The sequence below is a fragment of the Squalius cephalus genome (genome assembly GCF_949319135.1).
Source record: "Squalius cephalus genome assembly, chromosome: 8".
Classification (NCBI taxonomy): Eukaryota; Metazoa; Chordata; class Actinopteri; order Cypriniformes; family Leuciscidae; genus Squalius; species Squalius cephalus.
The window spans coordinates 29,263,622-29,281,568 of record NC_137129.1 but is presented as its reverse complement, the minus strand read 5'-3'; the positions used below and the strand labels follow the sequence as shown (position 1 = coordinate 29,281,568).

Sequence of the window (17,947 nt, the reverse complement as noted above, 5' to 3'; positions counted from 1 at the left end):
GATCTGTACACAATTCTTGGAAGCTGAAAACATCCCAGTTCTTGCATGGCCAGCATACTCACCGGACTTGTCACCCATTGAGCATGTTTGGAATACTCTGGATCGGCGTATATGACAGCGTGTTCCAGGTCCTGCCAATATCCAGCAACTTCGCACAACCATTGAAGAGGAGTGGACCAATATTCCATAGGCCACAATCAACAACCAACAACCTGATCAACTCTAGGCAAAGGAGATGTGTTGCACTGCGTGAGGCAAATGCAGGTCACACCAGATACTGACTGGTTTTCGGACCCCCCTGGACCCCCCTGGACCCCCCCAATACAGTAAAACTGCACATTTTAATCATGCTGTCTAATCAGAATCTTGATATGCCACACCTGTGAGGTGGATGGATTATCTTGGCAAAGGAGAAGTGCTCACTAACGCAGATTTAGACAGATTTGTGAACAATATTTGAGAGAAATAGACCTTTTGTGTACATAGAAAAAGTCTTAGATCTTTGAGTTCAGTTCATGAAAAATGGGGGCAAAAACAAAAGTGTTCTGTTTATAATTTTGTTCAGTGTATGTATTATAGTTTTTTTCAACTTTGAAGTGTTAGATTCTTTCGTTCGTGATTTTTCAGACACCTATTTTAGCTTCAGGTTCTAAAGGGTTAAGAAGAAAAATACTTTCAAAACCTGTTGCTTTAGTTACTAAACCATTCATAGATGACACTCTTAAAGAACGCCCCTTGTCTAGTTCTTGCGGTAAATCTGTTGAACGGTGTGTAAATTGTACTGTTGATGATACGCCCTTTATCACTAAATACAAAGTGTCCTTGCCTGGTCCTCAGAAAACTGTGTCAGCGCATATTCTTAGAGATACTGGAGCTGTGCAGTCCTTTCTTTTGTAAGGAATTTTGCCTTTGACCTCTGAAACTGCTACTGGAACCCATGCATTGGTACAAGTCTTTGAGATGGGCTTTGTTAAAGTGCCTTTGCACCGAATTAATCTTTCCTTAGTGATAGTATCTGGCAATGTTGTAGTTGGTGTTTGTTCTGCACTTCCAGTACCTGGAATTACATTTATTTAGCTGGGGTGAATATTTGGGGAAAGTAGTATTGTAGCTCAGTCCATAGTAGTATCTGTACTAGGGCTGTCACTTTTGAGAAAAATCAAATTCGAACGGATATCGAATATCAAGAAATGTATTCGAATATATTCGAATATCTATGAGTAAAATGTAAAATGAAGTTAACGAACAACCTCGATCCATCAGGAAACGCCACATGGTCGCTGAATTTCACTGCGCTTCATGGAGAGTTTTTCTTTTGCGTGAAAAAGCCGTTCGTCGGAGATGTGTTTAAAGATAGCGGAGTGCATTCATGATTAGGCTACCGGTATAATAATCCTCCTGGCGCCGGGTCTGAGTGAGTAATGTACTCTCTTACCTTTGTTATTTGATTAACATTAATGATACTTTAAGACCAGCTGCGGACAGAGACGCGATCTGACACGCATCGCATTTTCTCACATCTCTACGTTCATTTAAGACTTTATTTAAATAATTTAAGACTGCTCTTATGAGGACACTTGACAAAACGGACATTTGGCATAATTTGTGTGTTGTGGTTTGTTCAAGCCCAAAAGAGAACTCGATACTGACACGCGTCTTTTCTGTGGTTCGTGTGTGTGTGTGTGTACGTGTGTGTGTAATAGGCAGGAATTACAGCGCGGTCTCTTTAGTTTTGTCGTTATCTTCCATTTTCAAAACAAGCGGGCTATTGGCTGCTATTATTCGCTTGATTTGGTCATGGGCCTACGCTACAATACGTTTAGAGCGGCCGCTACTGGATGAGATGGCAAACAATAAAATAAAAAGCAAACGGTCTAATCATAGACTGTAAAAAATGCGCAAAACATGTCACTTTAAAAACCGGATAGTTTATTTATAGTTCGGTTTCGGATATTTCACGTCATGTTCGAATGCATTCGAATATCGAATAAAAAGTGACAGCCCTAATCTGTACCCAAACAATCTGATGTTGAGAAATGAAACAAAGAATTCTCCGAGTTGTTTTACTGCATATGTTGTCGGTTACATCGGTTTCAGTCCAAATGAACTGGTGTTTGGGCACACAGTATGGGGGCATACTGCTATTTTAGCTGATGAGTGGTGTACATTTAAACCTCCCGAAAAGTTGTGCAACAATTGTTTGACAGGTTGGTGGGTGATTTGGCATTAGCTTTGTTACCTCTTCCTCCTAACTTGCTTCAAGCCAAGTTTACAGGACCTTACAATATAGCTAAAAGCCTTTTAGATAATTATCTGCTGAATACCCCTGACCGTCAGAGGAAAGTTCATGTTTGTAACATTAATTTGTTAAAATCTTATGTATCTCCTGTTTTTGTTGGTGTTGTGACAATGTATGACCCTTCTAATCCAGAACAACAGTCTGTGGTTTCTTTTATTTCATCCAACAGCATAAGAGACTCTCCTCCAGAAAATACTGATGAGGATGGGAATCTTCCTACTCGAGGGAAAGTAGTCGTCCTGACTGATTTGCCCTTCATCTGTCTTGTTTGGCAGAGAAAGAGAGGAATGACACCATTGAGTTGATGTAATTACCTTCTCTCACTTCCTCTTGGGGTTTCTTTACCTCTTGGGGAGCTTTCATTGTGTGTGGGAAGGATTTGTTCAGGATACTGTATTTTAAAGATAATTTTGTAAAATCGAAATAATTAGATTGGCAAGGGTTTAACAACGTTTTTCATGCTTGTTCAATTAACCATAAACTATTATTGCAACAGGACTTGTGAAACTGTCTTTAAGACAGTATACAGGTGGTAGACAATTAACATCAAAGTTAAAATGACTTTGACACTAAAGAACCCTTTCCTTCTGACTCTAAAAAACACTAAGAGGGTCCAGGGTCCCTGATCACCTGTGTGAACATGCCATTGTCCTGATGCAGGGAGGCATGATGACTTTAAGCTTTAAGGTTAAGGTCAACAGTGTAATTACAGAAATTAATAACATATGTAATTATGTGCAGAGATGTTAGTACAATGTGTACACAATCAGTGCATTGTCTCAAATGAATCATTTAAAAGTACATAGTGGTTAAAGAGACCTCATATAAATTGGGATCCTTAATGCAGCTGGTGGCCACATCAGATACTGACTGCTTTTTTGATATTGACTTTTGAAATTTTAGTCTCAGTTGTTGAATCTTTGTTCATACAAATATTTACACATCTGCTGGAAATGAAAGACGTGTGAGGGGACGATTATTTTTCAATCAATCAACCAATCGACCAATCGACTGTGCATTAAACCTTTTTTGGAGCTTTCTATACAGTGGGGCAGTTCCTCTGCAGAACCTACTCTGCACTTGACATTACAGGAAAAAGAAAGAAGATCATCAGGAAATCAGGAACACCATGGATGCTAGAGAGAGCCTTGAGGTGGCTGTCAAGAGGGCAGATTCCTGGACAATTGCTGCTAGCATAGAAGCTGAGGTCTGATCAGCCTTAGCAAAGGCAAGTGTGTCTGATGTTTGAAAGACCCAAAACACAGATAACCATAGAAAAAACTGATAATCTGCCCTAGGTTAGAATGAAAAGGATTTTATTACAACTGTTTACTTTGATCTCTATTTTGTATTTAAATGCTACACAAAACACTCTACATGAAGAATAAATAATCTGAAATGTTACCCTGCCAAAAGCTGAAGTTATCAGACTCTGCATGGATGGCAGACAGAGGTGGGTGATGACTGACCTAGAAAAAAAAAAAAAGTTGCAAACATGCAATTACTACTAATGAGTCCTGAATTAACAAGACATTCCGTATAAAGATCTCATACCTGCTCTGCAACATAACGGAAACCACGGTCCTCACGCACATTCTCATACGTTTCCCCTAGAACAGGATTAAAGGGTTTGTACCGATTACGCCAGCTGGCCCAGGCATAGCCCGAAATGGAGAAAGCAGCCACATAAACCTGAAAGAGGGAAAAACAAAATACAGTAAAACAAAATACATATTTGCAAGTTATGAATGCTTCTTAAATGAGTCTCCCAATAGCCAAAACCTAGACTGGGTAAACCCAGCCTGATCTGCCGGCGATTTGATTTCCTGCAGCTCAGGCTGGAAACCTGTACATTTTTCGATCCTGCTTCCATTACAAATCTGCGGGGACTAATCACAAACTGGCTTATACACCTGGCGCGCTTTTGGCTCTCGCACGACCGTCAATCCAATTCCTTTTAACGTCTCGACGATACTCAATGGCTTCTTTAGTTTAGCAAACAAATTGCTTGAGTGGGTGTAAATAAATACCACTCACTTTCATGTTGTTGTTTTTTGCACAACCTTCAAAAATCGCTCAATGCCATTGCTGCTTCTGCAAACCGCTGATCAATGCTAAAAACCAACATGTTTGTTGACATGTTTCCTGCCTGCCGTTTTCGCGTCACTCTGCAATGTATGTCAGCCAGATCGTTGGTCTCATTGGTTGAAGGACTATCCAATTGCGTACAGAGTCATTTGAACTATGCCCGTTGATCACCCTTCTTGTGCAGTAGAAAATACAGAGCAGGCCTTGATGTGGCCCAATCAGACTATGTAGTAACTCTTTTACTAGTGTGAGTGAAGAAATGAAAGTAAACAGATTTATTAAGTGTGCTTGCTGAAAGCAGCACACTTATTGTTCTTCTTAAGTTTTCTTATTATTATTATTAAGTGTGCTTGCTGAAAGCAGCACACTTATTGTTCTTCTTAAGTTTTCTTCTTCTTCTTCTTCTTCTTATTATTATTCCCGGGAGAAAAATTTTGGCCAGCTCCTGCGCCTAGGCCCTTTGAGACAGAGACACCGTTCCAACTTTAAAACGTACGGTCAGTACCGGTGTAAGTTGCTCGCGAAGATGACATCACGAGTCCATGTCGTTTGTCCGCAATATTGGATTGAACAGAAAGCTAAACTAAAGTTTCACAGGTCACAAATTTGGTCCGAACTTCACTAAACTGGACGTACATGATCCTTGGAGCAAACCTCACAAAAGTTACTAGAAGGATTTTTGATTTTTGGAAGCGTTTGCCCGTCACAGCCAAACGAAATCAGTGGCGTAGTTGCCAAACAGGAAGTCGTCCATATCTCAGGAACTCTGTCAAGTATCGAAACCAAACTTTATACATGAACTCCGGGCTCCAATTTGAGGAAGCACAAGATCTGAATTTTAAATATTTTTTTTTTATTTCAGGCTAATAGACAAACCCATTTACCTATGTCTATGCAAGAGTTTCCTCACACTTTTAATGTTAATGCATTTAGACAGTAGGTGGCACTGTTGTATTACATTTCACAGAGCTGCCAAGTCAGTGTATATACTGCATTCGTTTTTACTAGGTTTGTCTTAATAAATGCAGGCATGAATTTCGTTTTTTGCATTGGTCTAATTTAATCATCATCTGTATTTATTAATATATACAGATTTGTATGCATGAATTGTGCATTTCCAGTTCTCAAAGCAGTTAATAACAAAAAAAAAAAACTTTATACAAAATTCATCATGCTCTTCTTCGCTAACCGAACAAACAATTCATTGTCTGTGGCTGTGTTTGTGCGCATGGGAAATATGCTGCGCATAACAATAGAAAACAAGGAGAAACGCGCAGTCACATGCTCAAACAATCAACAGGTGCGTTCCATTTGACCATAAGTGGACTGCGAAGTGGACTTCACAGGGTTTTCCGCCATCTTAAGTTAGATTCTAATCCGAAGGGAGCGAACATGTTCAGTTCGAAGGGCACTGCGCACGGCATAGGGAATAACGACATCGATACATCACTTCACAGGAAGTGGAGCGATGATCACCCAACCAGACATTCTCTGACCCAACTGTCATTTCGCGCACCACGTCATCACCAGTCAGAACGGTCATGGAGGAGTTTACGTATGTGTGTAAGTATTCATACATTTCGCCATTGTTATACAAATGACAGTATTTTTAACGGTTATTGTTGTGAATATTACATATACTATTTTTGATGATTATAATTTACCTCAGTGAATGCAGCCAGCTTAGCTAGTTTGTGAAGTAAAGTGATTTTATTTTAGGTAGTTGTAAAATAGTGCAATATAATTGTAAATATATAATATAATAATAAAAATTAAAATATGAATGTAGTTATATATTTATGTTATATCATAATCTGCGCGACTCCGTCGTTGACTTTCTTTGATGACATTTGCAGGGCGTTTCAAATGAGCGGTTATTGTCAGTGAAGTCCACTTCAACTGATATACCGTGCTCATGGAGTAGGGGAGGAGTGAACACTGCATATGGACCCTGTCGAATGGAACGCACATTAGATGTGTAAAAACAAGTGGAAAGCGCGAGCGCGCCGCTGTCTCCTTTCCACAAGCGCTTGTTCTCCTGTGGCGTCTGTCGTTGCTATGCAACCATGAACTGCACTCTCCATGATGACAAGAGCTGTGTCTGAAATCGCTCCCTATCCACTATATAGTGCACTATTTAGGGTGTCAGCCATTTTGTAGTGGTGTCCGAATTCTGAGTGAACGACATCATTCCCTACATTCTTCACTACTTTTACCCACAATCCTCTCTGAATTCGAGTGTACATACGATGTACACTTGCTGAGACACTATACGCTGATTTCACGCAGCCGCCATTTTGAAATCGAAAGTGAGGCTCCGGTGGGAAAAACCCCGGAAGTAAAGATAAACAACAATGCCTTTGGACTACCAACCTGAAGCTGCTGCCGCGATTTACACTTTTGGATGTTAATATCCAATATAGGATATTTATATAGTTCATTCCTGCTTCTTTTTTTACTTTCTGAATAATATAAAAAAAATATTTTATTTATAAATGAATTTCACTGTATATCTAAAGTATGACAGAAATGTATGTACAGTTTTAGAATTGACAAAACATCATTAAACACAACAATACGCCATCGCATTCACGACTCTCCTGTGATTAAAGGCGACACTTCCGGTTTTCTTCCCACCGGAGCCTCGCTTTCGATTTCAAAATAACGGCTGCGTGAAATCAGCGTATTTCCCACAATCCAACACAATAAGCCGATAGAGCGCGAATGAAAAATAAACAAAAATGTCACCATGGCAACGGTGCACGCGAGTTAGAAAACAATCATTTATAAGACCAGACGCCTGGTTATTTATTTATATATACCGTTATATCTATATTTGAATAAACAAATGTGTTGTGTAGTGTTTTGTTCTCTTTTATTTTCACATATAAGGGTGATTCTTCAATTGGGGGCTATTTTGCCATCTTACATTTTGATGAATGAAATTTGGTTGAATTTTGTTAGAATTATATCAAGACAATGTTTACATGCTTTGATGTATTATTCATTACAGCGAGATGGTCTTTCTGCTGGGCCTTAGGCCTGTCGCACCTCCAACGGTGCCTTTGATGGACTATGCATGGCAGAGGCGTCCTCTTCTCTGAGGCAGGCCTAAACCTGTCCGCATACCACAAGGGTTTGCTACAGGGTCTTCAGCTGGGGACCACCGCTCATTGACGTTTCGCCCCTTAACCCAGAACGTCTCATGGTGGCGGGGCAGTGAACAGGGACGTCTCCCTGACACCCCCTGCAGCAAGCCCTAATTAGATCTTACACCCCAAGCCTTATCTTGTCGCTTCAGCCAGAGCCAGTGGCTTGCTTTCTCAGCTTCCTCAGAGAGCTCTTTGGTGGATCTGCTCAGTTTGGCTCCCCGTAGTCCCAGGTCCTTGAGCAGACGTGATGTTGATCTGCCCACAAAACCTCTAGCTCCCACCTCCACCGGGTACAGCCTCACACTCCATCCACTTTCCCTGCACTCCGCAACCAGATCTGCATACTTTGCTTTCTTTCTTTCATAGGCAGCTTCCAGTCCCTCCTCCCATGGCACTGTCAGCTCGATCAATATCACTGTCTTCACAGCTGCAGACCACAGCACCACGTCTGGTCTTAGGGTAGTGCTGCATATCTCCTGTGGGAACTGGAGCTGCCTTCCCAAGTCTACTTCCATCTTCCACACCGACCCTGGTGTTAACAGCTTGGTGGGTTGTCTCTTGGTGGTATGCATTGCGTGTTCCCCCTGCCTAATGAAGTGGATCCTGCATTGGCTCCCTGGTGGACTCTGGTTGTTTGCCTCCTGTCGACTTTCCTCCAGCACCTCTGCCAGCTTCCTGAGCACTTGGTCGTGCCGCCATCTGAGCCGACCCTGTGTCAGTGCTGTTTTACAGCCCGACAGAATATGCTGGAGTGAGGCATTGATGGTCCCGCAGAGATCGCAGGATTGCTCTGTTCCAAGCCATTGGTGGAGGTTTTTTGGGCTCGGGAGGGTGTCGTACGTTGCCCTAATAAGGAAGCTGAGCCGAGCCTGTGGCAGTTTCCAGAACTCTGCCCAGCTGATTTCTCGGCTCGCTACACCCTCCCAGGTTGTCCACCGCCCCTGCTGCCCCTGTACCACAGACCTCACTCTGATCTCCTCCTGCTCAATCCTGGTGACCTCTGCAACAACAAGGTCCTTCCTCTCCTTCCTACTTGCCTTGGACCATGGGATGGGTGGCTTGCTCCATCCAAGGCCTGCCCGCCCTGTCTGGACCATGCCCACGACTTGCTGGTGTTGCAGTCTTACCATCACCTTCTGCACCTCCTCCTTGGCCCTCCACTTCCTTCCAGTCTCAACTCTGGCATTTGCATCAGCCACTGTCCTGTCGGAAGAGTCCCTTAATTCCATTACCAGCCTTGCTTTCTCCTGCCTATAGCCCAGGGTGATGGATTTCAGGGGTAGCTGGAGTGAGTTCAATCCATACAGGCCAGTAGCTGAAAAGCACCGTGGTAGGCCAAGCCATTTACGGATGAAGGAGTTGGCTTTTGCCTCCATCCGGCTTACGGCTGATGAGGTGACTTCGCACAGCTTCAGAGGCCACATCACCCTTGGGTACAGGGTGAAGTGATAACACCACACCTTGTACTTTCCTGGTAACTGGCTTGCGTCAATCTTGGATAGGCCTTCTGACAGCTGCAGAAGGATGATTTTCCCCATATCCTTGTCCGAGAGACTAGATGTATAAAGCCTCCCTAGGCTTCGGATGGGCTGATCCACGATGCGGGGGATGTCTTCCCCACTGATGGTGAAGGTGAGTCTGTCATTTCTCTCCCCCTTTCGCAATGAGAGGCTCCTTGACTTCTGTGGCTTGAACTTCATCCTGGCCCAGGTGATCAGCTCATCCAGCCTCTTAAGTAGCCTAGATGTGCATGGGGCAGTTCGTAACAGGCAGGTGATGTCATCCATATAGCTCCTTAGGGGCGGGAGCCTCTTGCCTGCAGACAACCGGACCCCACCCACCACCTGCCTTGCCCCAATCAGGATGACCTCAAATGATGCCACGAAGAGTATGGGGGAAATGGAGCATCCCATTGCGATCCCTACTTCCAGTTGTTGCCAACAAGTGGTGAACTTCTTCAGTGCAAAGCACATGTGCATGTCTTGGAAGTAGTTCATGATCATGGTCCTGATGTTGTCTGGGATGTAGAAGAATTCCAAAGCGTAGGCTATGAGCAAGTGTGGCACTGACCCATAGGCATTGGCTAGGTCTAACCATATGACGTGCAGATCTTTCTTCTCCCTCTTAGTGGTCTGGATCTGTTCCCAAATCATGGAAGCATGCTCTACACAGCCAGAAAAACCTGGAATCCCAGCTTTCTGGCAGCTGGTATCAATGTAGCTGTTCTCCATGAGGTAGATGGACATTCTTCTTGCCATCACGGAGAAGAAGATTTTCCCCTCCAGATTCAGTAGAGCTATACTCCTGAACTGCTCGATGGTCTTAGCGTTCTGTTGTTTGGGAATAGAGACTGCCACTGCCCTCTGCCACTCAGATGGTATGGTCTGTTTAGTCCAGGTGATTCTCATCAGGGTCCATAGCAGCTTCAGCACTCCTGGGCAGTTCTTATACAGCTTGTATGGTATTCCGTTCGGGCCTGGTGCTGAAGCAGATCTTGCCCGCTGGATCACCTGCCTGACCTCACTGAGCTTGGGTGGTGATACGTCAAACAGGGCTGATGGTTCTGAGGGTCTAGGCACATACCCTGGCGAGCCTAGGGGGTTGTTTCTTGCTGGGTCACTGTACTGAGTGCGAATGTGCTCCTGTAGTTCTTCTTTAGAGATATCCAGGGTTCCACTTGTCTTCTCCTCCAGGAGCCCGTGTGCATGCCGAAATGGATTCCTGAAGAAACTTGATCTTTCCTTCTCCTTCCTTTTTCTCCGTCTTCTAATGCGTTCTGCCCTCCGGAGGTTAGCAAGGCGTCTTCTGATCTCATCCCAGAGAGCTTTCAGGCCCTCCTTCTCAGACTCCTCTGCCTTCCTCCAACGTTTTCGAAGCTGCCTTCTGCTTGCCACCAGGTCATCGATCTCTTTCTCCCTTCTGCCCTTTGATCTAATTGCGGCTTCTCTGATGGTCACCTCGCCATACCTGTTGCTGCATTCTTCATACAGGATTTCTCCGAACAGATTTAGCTTGGCTATCACTGACCCACGCAGAGCTTTTTGCAGTAGCCCGCTCAGATGTTCGTCCAACTTTCTCCACTCCTCAGCTTCGTTGGCCTTTGGCCACTTGATCTTATTCCTTCGGAGTGGGTTCTTCAGGTTCCTGGGCCCCTGGCTCAACTCCGTTCTTGAGTCACTCGGGGGTGCTACTGGGTTCACTTCTTGGGGTAAATCAACCTCCCTTTCTTCCTCCTCCTCTACCTCTGCAACATTGGGCCCGTTGGCACTGTGGTTGTCAACCCGGCCTTGGATCCCATTTGTCTGACCTGCCCTTACCAGAGCAGTGCAAGGTTGCATCAGGCTACCGCCACCACACTTCATCTTTCCCATGTGGATGTGAAGTCCCCTCAAAGTTGTTGTTTTTTCCCAGCCACACCTACACTTCCTTGGGATCTTCTCTTTTGCCGATATCCTTGCGTTCGTTACCGTGTGGTCCGTCCTTGTTGGCCCTTCTTTCATCCCGCCTCTCGGAGGGCCTTCGGGTTGTTTTCTTTGTTTCTTCTTCGTAGTAGGCTTTGGGTGTCTTCCTCTTGGAAAACTAGAGGTTAGGGTTACTAGCCCACCTCTCCCAGTGCAGTCTATCCTGCTGCCACCAGTCTCTCCTGGTTGTCCTCCAGTCTTCCCTGGACTCCAACTGCTCTATTCACAGTAGCCACTGTCTCCAGAAATGCATTATTCATTACAGCGAGATGGTCTTTCTGCTGGGCCTTAGGCCTGTCGCACCTCCAACGGTGCCTTTGATGGACTATGCATGGCAGAGGCGTCCTCTTCTCTGAGGCAGGCCTAAACCTGTCCGCATACCACAAGGGTATAATATCTGTAAAGATATAATAATGGCCACGACTGAGCTTAAATATAATTTGAGTATTTTATATCTATTTGCCAACTGGCACTGCAAAACGTCATTCCCATCACAACATCAAAAAGTCTCATAATGCAAAGAATGTATCAAGGAGATCATTTAAACTCATTTATCTTGCAAACATTATTAACCTTCAACAATACGTATAAAAAAACAAAATGTTTCCATTCAGCGAATTACATATATTTTCTTGTTCTTACCATCAAAATGTGTTTTTCTGTGTTCATCAAAGCACACTTTTGTTTAATTTCTGGAAAATTAATTTTAGATGTTTTTTCTTTGAATAGGTGGATGAGTATTTCATTAGGCTTTTCATTTAGTACCTCAAGATTGAACATAAAACAGTTTTAAAGGTATATTTCTTGTAAATTAAGCAACGTGGCGGTAATGACATAGTGTTTTGGTAATGACTTAGTGTTTTGGTAATGACATAAATGAAAAGTAAACTGATACATAAAGCAAATTTAAAGGCTTAAATAATGATTTCTGGTGAGTGTTGCTGAAAGAAATGGACAGATGTGAGGAGATATATATAAATATGACAACCATTAACTTGAACATGTTTATTTCAATCATGAAGAAACCATACAATATTTTCTAGAGAATCAATTGTCACAATGGGATAAAACAGCATACAAATATTCTTCAAAAACATTTCATAACTATGACTATTACCATTAGGTGAAATACTATATGTTTGGGTTAAAAACTCATAAAAGTTGCATTGGGTTAAAACTAACAATGCATAATAAAATGTGTTTGCTTTCAAACATGTATTTGAACATTCAAAATGTGAATTAGAGATGATAAAGGGAGATGGATGGGATGTGGAGAGAAAGAGATACTGGGCCCTAGTTTAAATGACAGGCATAGTGTAGTCACTCAATGAGCAAAGTGTCAAAGAGCAATGCCATTGTGTGTCATGTGGGAGTATTGTGGTAACCCAATGTTTTTGCTTAGGATCTTGCTCATGGTATTAAAATAAGCTAATTTAATTTCATAAAGAATTGTCCTTGTTGTAAAATTAGGTTTTATTTAGAATTTAGACTTACCACCATCACTTGTCATTACCATCACAACAAGTTTTGTGTTGGTAATGACGTGTTGCGGTAATGACATTTTTTATTTTTTTCAGGAAAAAAGATGCTAGGTCATGGATTTGCTAACATCACTCAGCAGCTAGTACAAAAAGAACTTTAAATACACATAAATCATGTGAATATATATATACATTTATCAAAATACTGCTGCTACAGCATTTATGGTAATGACGCTGAATAAGTCTACTCCATGATCATAAGGATTTCATGATTAAATTACTTACTTTTTCAGACATCAAATATCACTGTTCTTTCATGGCTGACATGTGCTCCTCTGCTAGTCTTCATTTCAATGGTTACAGCATAAACAAGTCTTACCCTCAAAAATATCCTTGTTGTAATCGTAGACTGTCGTGGTAATGACAGTATTGTTGTGGACAATACTAAATTGTTAAAAATATTCACAAATTCCACAGATATGAACCCGAATTATGCATCAAGTGCCTTTTTAAGTTACTTTTTAAACATATATTGTGATTTTTTTATGAACTGATAACATTTTATCACATTTTTAGAGCAGATAAGTTTTAAAGTCTGGGTTGGGGACAAGGCCTTAGTAGCCAAATGTTAGTGATGAAAACATTTTTAAAAATGGAAATCATACTGATTTTAGTGTATAACATTTTTTGGTGGTTCAATAAATATTATTTGAAATAACTAAACTATTTATTTTATAATATAGTATTTTTAACATGAATGTATAACCTGGGGACATAAAAGTTCCCCTAATTGAAGAATCACCCATAAATGTAAAAAGTAAATAAATATGACAAGCAAGTGTTTTTATTATCTTTTTTTTAAATCAAATAACGCAATAAACGTGAAAAATACATACAATTGTTACATACAATTCATACAGCCAAAAAAAGGAAATATTAAAGATGGGTAGGTAATGTTTATGACAAATTGTCTGAGCTCTCTGGCGCGTGATAATTATGTCAGCGTCCGAATTCTTTGCTGATGTAGTGCACTCAACTGCCATTCACTATGTAGGGATTAGTGAACGAGTGAGCGGTTTCAGACACAGCTAAGGAAGTATCAGCAAAAGATTAATAGATTTCTAGCCCTTGCATTAGCTTTACTACTAGATATATTTATGGAGATGGAAAATAATAAGGCGCCCTGTGCAGCTATGATCAGCTGTTCGGCCGAGCATTCAATGTTGTTACGCTGCAAGCTGATGGTTCGTTGCTGCCGAGCTCTATCACTCGCACACCATAAAGAGCAAATTGTTTTTTAATGTTTAAATTTCGTGATTAAAATGACATAATTTGGAAGCAGATAATTTCTTCACAAACAGCTCATTATGACTCAATGTTAGAATGCTGCACCTACACTCGATAGTGTGAATAAGATCAGCGCAACGTAGACCACTGCATTGACAGGGTAAAACATATGATCTGTCTACGGGCCAGGGCTCAGCGGAAGACAGAAAATGCCGGTCCAGCGCTGATTGAGGAATTAAATTCGAAAATAAAAGACAGTTTGACATCTTTTTTCTCGCATTCTCGCATTTTTTCTCGCATCTCGCATCTATCCACTACCTGCTAACGTTAGTGCACTGCACCCGAGCAAGCACACTTTGCAGTTCCTCCGGAAATGCATTTTTCTAGTTAAGTGTGCTTGCTGAAAGCAGCACACTTATTGTTCTTCTTAAGTTTTCTTCTTATTAAGTGTGCTTGCTGAAAGCAGAACACTTATTGTTCTTCTTAAGTTTTCTTCTTATTATTATTATTAAGTGTGCTTGCTGAAAGCGCACACTTATTGTTCTTCTTAAGTTTTCTTATTATTATTATTATTATTATTATTCCCGGGAGAAAAATTTTGGCCAGCTCCTGCGCCTAGGCCCTTTGAGACAGAGACACCGTTCCAACTTTAAAACGTTCGGTCAGTACCGGTGTAAGTTGCTCGCGAAGATGACATCACGAGTCCATGTCGTTCGTCCGCCATAGTGGATTGAACAGAAAGCGAAACTAAAGTTTCACAGGTCACAAATTTGGTCCGAACTTCACGAAACTGGACGTACATGATCCTTGGACCAAGCCTCACAAAAGTTACTAGAAGGATTTTTGATTTTCGGAAGCGTTTGCCCGTCACAGCCAAACGAAATCAGCGGCGTAGTCGCCAAAACAGGAAGTAGTTCATATTTCAGGAACGCTGTCACGTATCGAAACCAAACTTTGTACATTAACTCGAGACTCCAATGTGAGGATGTACAAGATAAAAAAAAAAAAAAAAACATTACAAAATTTTACATTATTTGACAGGAAGTCGTCCATATCTCAGGAACTCTGACACGTATCGAAAGTTTTTATTTTATTTTTTTTTATTTCAGGCTAATTGACAAACCCATTTACCTATGTCTATGCTCTCATAGAGTTCACCTCACACTTTTAATGTTAATGCATTTAGACAGTAGGTGGCACTGTTGTATTACATTTCACAGAGCTGCCAAGTCAGTGTATATACTGCATTCGTTTTTACTAGGTTTGTCTTAATAAATGCAGGCATGAATTTCGTTTTTTGCATTGGTCTAATTTAATCATCTTCATTTATTAATATATACAGATTTGTATGCATGAATTGTGTATTTCCAGTTCTCAAAGCAGTTAATAACAAAAAAAAAACAAAAAAAACTTTATACAAAATACATCATGCTCTTCTTCGCTAACCGAACAAACAATTCATTGTCTGTGGCTGTGTTTGTGCGCACGGGAAATATGCTGCGCATAACAATAGAAAACAAGGAGAAATGCGCAGTCACATGCTCAAACAATCAACAACGTCGCTCTAGAGGTGCGTTGTGGACTGCGAAGTGGACTTCACAGGGTTTTCCGCCATCTTAAGTGAGATTCTAATCCGAAGGGAGCGAACATGTTCAGTTCGAAGGGCACTGTGCACGGCATAGGGAATAAGGGAACATCGATACATCACTTCACAGGAAGTGGAGAGCGATGATCACCCAAATGTAATTTCGCGCACCACGTCATCACCAGCCAGAACGGTCATAACTAACGATGGAGGAGTTTACGTATGTGTGTAAGTATTCATACATTTCGCCATACAAATGACAGTATTTTTAACGGTTATTGTTGTGAATATTACATATACTATTTTTGATGATTATAATTTACCTCAGTGAATGCAGCCAGCTTAGCTAGTTTGTGAAGTAAAGTGATTTTATTTTAGGAAGTTGTAAAATAGTGCAATATGATTGTAAATATATAATATAATAAAAATTAAAATATGAATGTAGTCCTATATATATTTATGTTGTATCATAATCTGCGCGACTCCGTCGCTGACTTTCTTTGATGACATTTGCAGGGCGTTTCAAATGAGCGGTTATTGTCAGTGAAGTCCACTTCAACTCATATACCGTGCTCATGGAGTAGGGGAGCAGTGAACACTGCATATGGACCCTGTCGAATGGATCGCACATTAGATGTGTAAAAACAAGTGGAAAAAGCGCAAGCGCGCCGCTGTCTCCTTTCCACAAGCGCTTGTTCTCCTGTGGCGTCTGTCGTTGCTATGCAACCGTGAACCGCGCTCTCCATGATGACAAGAGCTGTGTCTGAAATCGCTCCCTATCCACTATATAGTGCACTATTTAGGGTGTCGGCCATTTTGTAGTGGTGTCCGAATTCTGAGTGAACGACATCATTCCCTACATTCTTCACTACTTTTACCCACAATCCTCTCTGAATTCGAGTGTACATATGATGTACACTTGCTGAGACACTATTTCCCACAATCCAACACAATAAGGCGATAGAGCGCGAATGAAAAATAAACAAAAATGTCACCATGGCAACGGTGCACGCGAGTTAGAAAACAATCATTTATAAGACCAGACGCCTGGTTATATATTTATATATACCGTTATAAACAAATGTGTTGTGTAGTGTTTTGTTCTCTTTTATTTTCACATATAAATGTAAAAAGTAAATAAATATGACAAGCAAGTGTTTTTATTATCTTTTTTTTTAATCAAATAACGCAATAAACGTGAAAAATACATACATACAATTTACATCTTTTTTCTCGCATTCTCGCATTTTGTCTTGCATCTCGCATCTATCCACTACCTAACGTTAGTGCACTGCACCCGAGCAAGCACACTTTGCAGTTCCTCCGGAAATGCATTTTTCTAGTTAAGTGTGCTTGCTGAAAGCAGCACACTTATTATTGTTCTTAAGTTTTCTTCTTCTTCTTCTTCTTATTATTATTATTATTATTATTATTCCCGGGAGAAAAATTTTGGCCAGCTCCTGCGCCTAGGCCCTTTGAGACAGAGACACCGTTCCAACTTTAAAACGTTCGGTCAGTACCGGTGTAAGTTGCTCGCGAAGATGACATCACGAGTCCATGTCGTTTGTCCGCCATAGTGGATTGAACAGAAAGCGAAACTAAAGTTTCACAGGTCACAAATTTGGTCCGAACTTCACGAAACTAGACGTACATGATCCTTGGACCAAGCCTCACAAAAGTTACTAGAAGGATTTTTGATTTTCGGAAGCGTTTGCCCGTCACAGCCAAACGAAATCAGCGGCGTAGTCGCCAAAACAGGAAGTAGTTCATATTTCAGGAACGCTGTCACGTATCGAAACCAAACTTTGTACATTAACTCGAGACTCCAATGTGAGGAAGCACAAGATCTGAATTTTTAAAAAAAATGTTTTATTTTAGGCTAATAGACAAACCCATTTACCTATGTCTATGCAAGAGTTCACCTCACACTTTTAATGTTAATGCATTTAGACAGTAGGTGGCACTGTTGTATTACATTTCACAGAGCTGCCAAGTCAGTGTATATACTGCATTCGTTTTTACTAGGTTTGTCTTAATAAATGCAGGCATGAATTTCGTTTTTTGCATTGGTCTAATTTAATCATCTGTATTTATTAATATATACAGATTTGTATGCATGAATTGTGCATTTCCAGTTCTCAAAGCAGTTAATAACAACAACAAAAAAAAAAAACTTTATACAAAATACATCATGCTCTTCTTCTCTAACCGAACAAACAATTCATTATCTGTGGCTGTGTTTGTGCGCACGGGAAATATGCTGCGCATAACAATAGAAAACAAGGAGAAACGCGCAGTCACATGCTCAAACAATCAACAGGTGCGTTGCATTTGACCATAAGTGGACTGCGAAGTGGACTTCACAGGGTTTTCCGCCATCTTAAGTTAGATTCTAATCCGAAGGGAGCGAACATGTTCAGTTCGAAGGGCACTGCGCACGGCATAGGGAATAAGGGAACATTGATACATCACTTCACAGGAAGTGGAGAGCCATGATCACCCAACTGTCATTTCGCGCACCACGTCATCACCAGTCAGAACGGTCATAACTAACGATGGAGGAGTTTACGTATGTGTGTAAGTATTCATACATT

The 17,947-nt window shown here is 41.3% G+C and overlaps 1 protein-coding gene across 3 annotated transcripts in view; it reads right to left on the bottom strand.

Moving 5' to 3' along the window:
• Nucleotides 1-17,947, bottom strand: part of LOC307162534 (oxysterol-binding protein-related protein 7-like) — a 272,901-nt gene that overhangs the window by 49,180 nt on the left and 205,774 nt on the right. For all 3 annotated transcript variants that reach the window (XM_079877912.1, XM_079877913.1, XM_079877914.1), the window contains 2 exons: nt 3,854-3,991; nt 3,705-3,768 (listed from right to left, as the gene is read on the bottom strand). In XM_079877912.1, the coding sequence (XP_079734038.1) occupies nt 3,705-3,768; nt 3,854-3,991 (202 nt within the window). The remainder of the gene's footprint in view (nt 1-3,704; nt 3,769-3,853; nt 3,992-17,947) is intronic.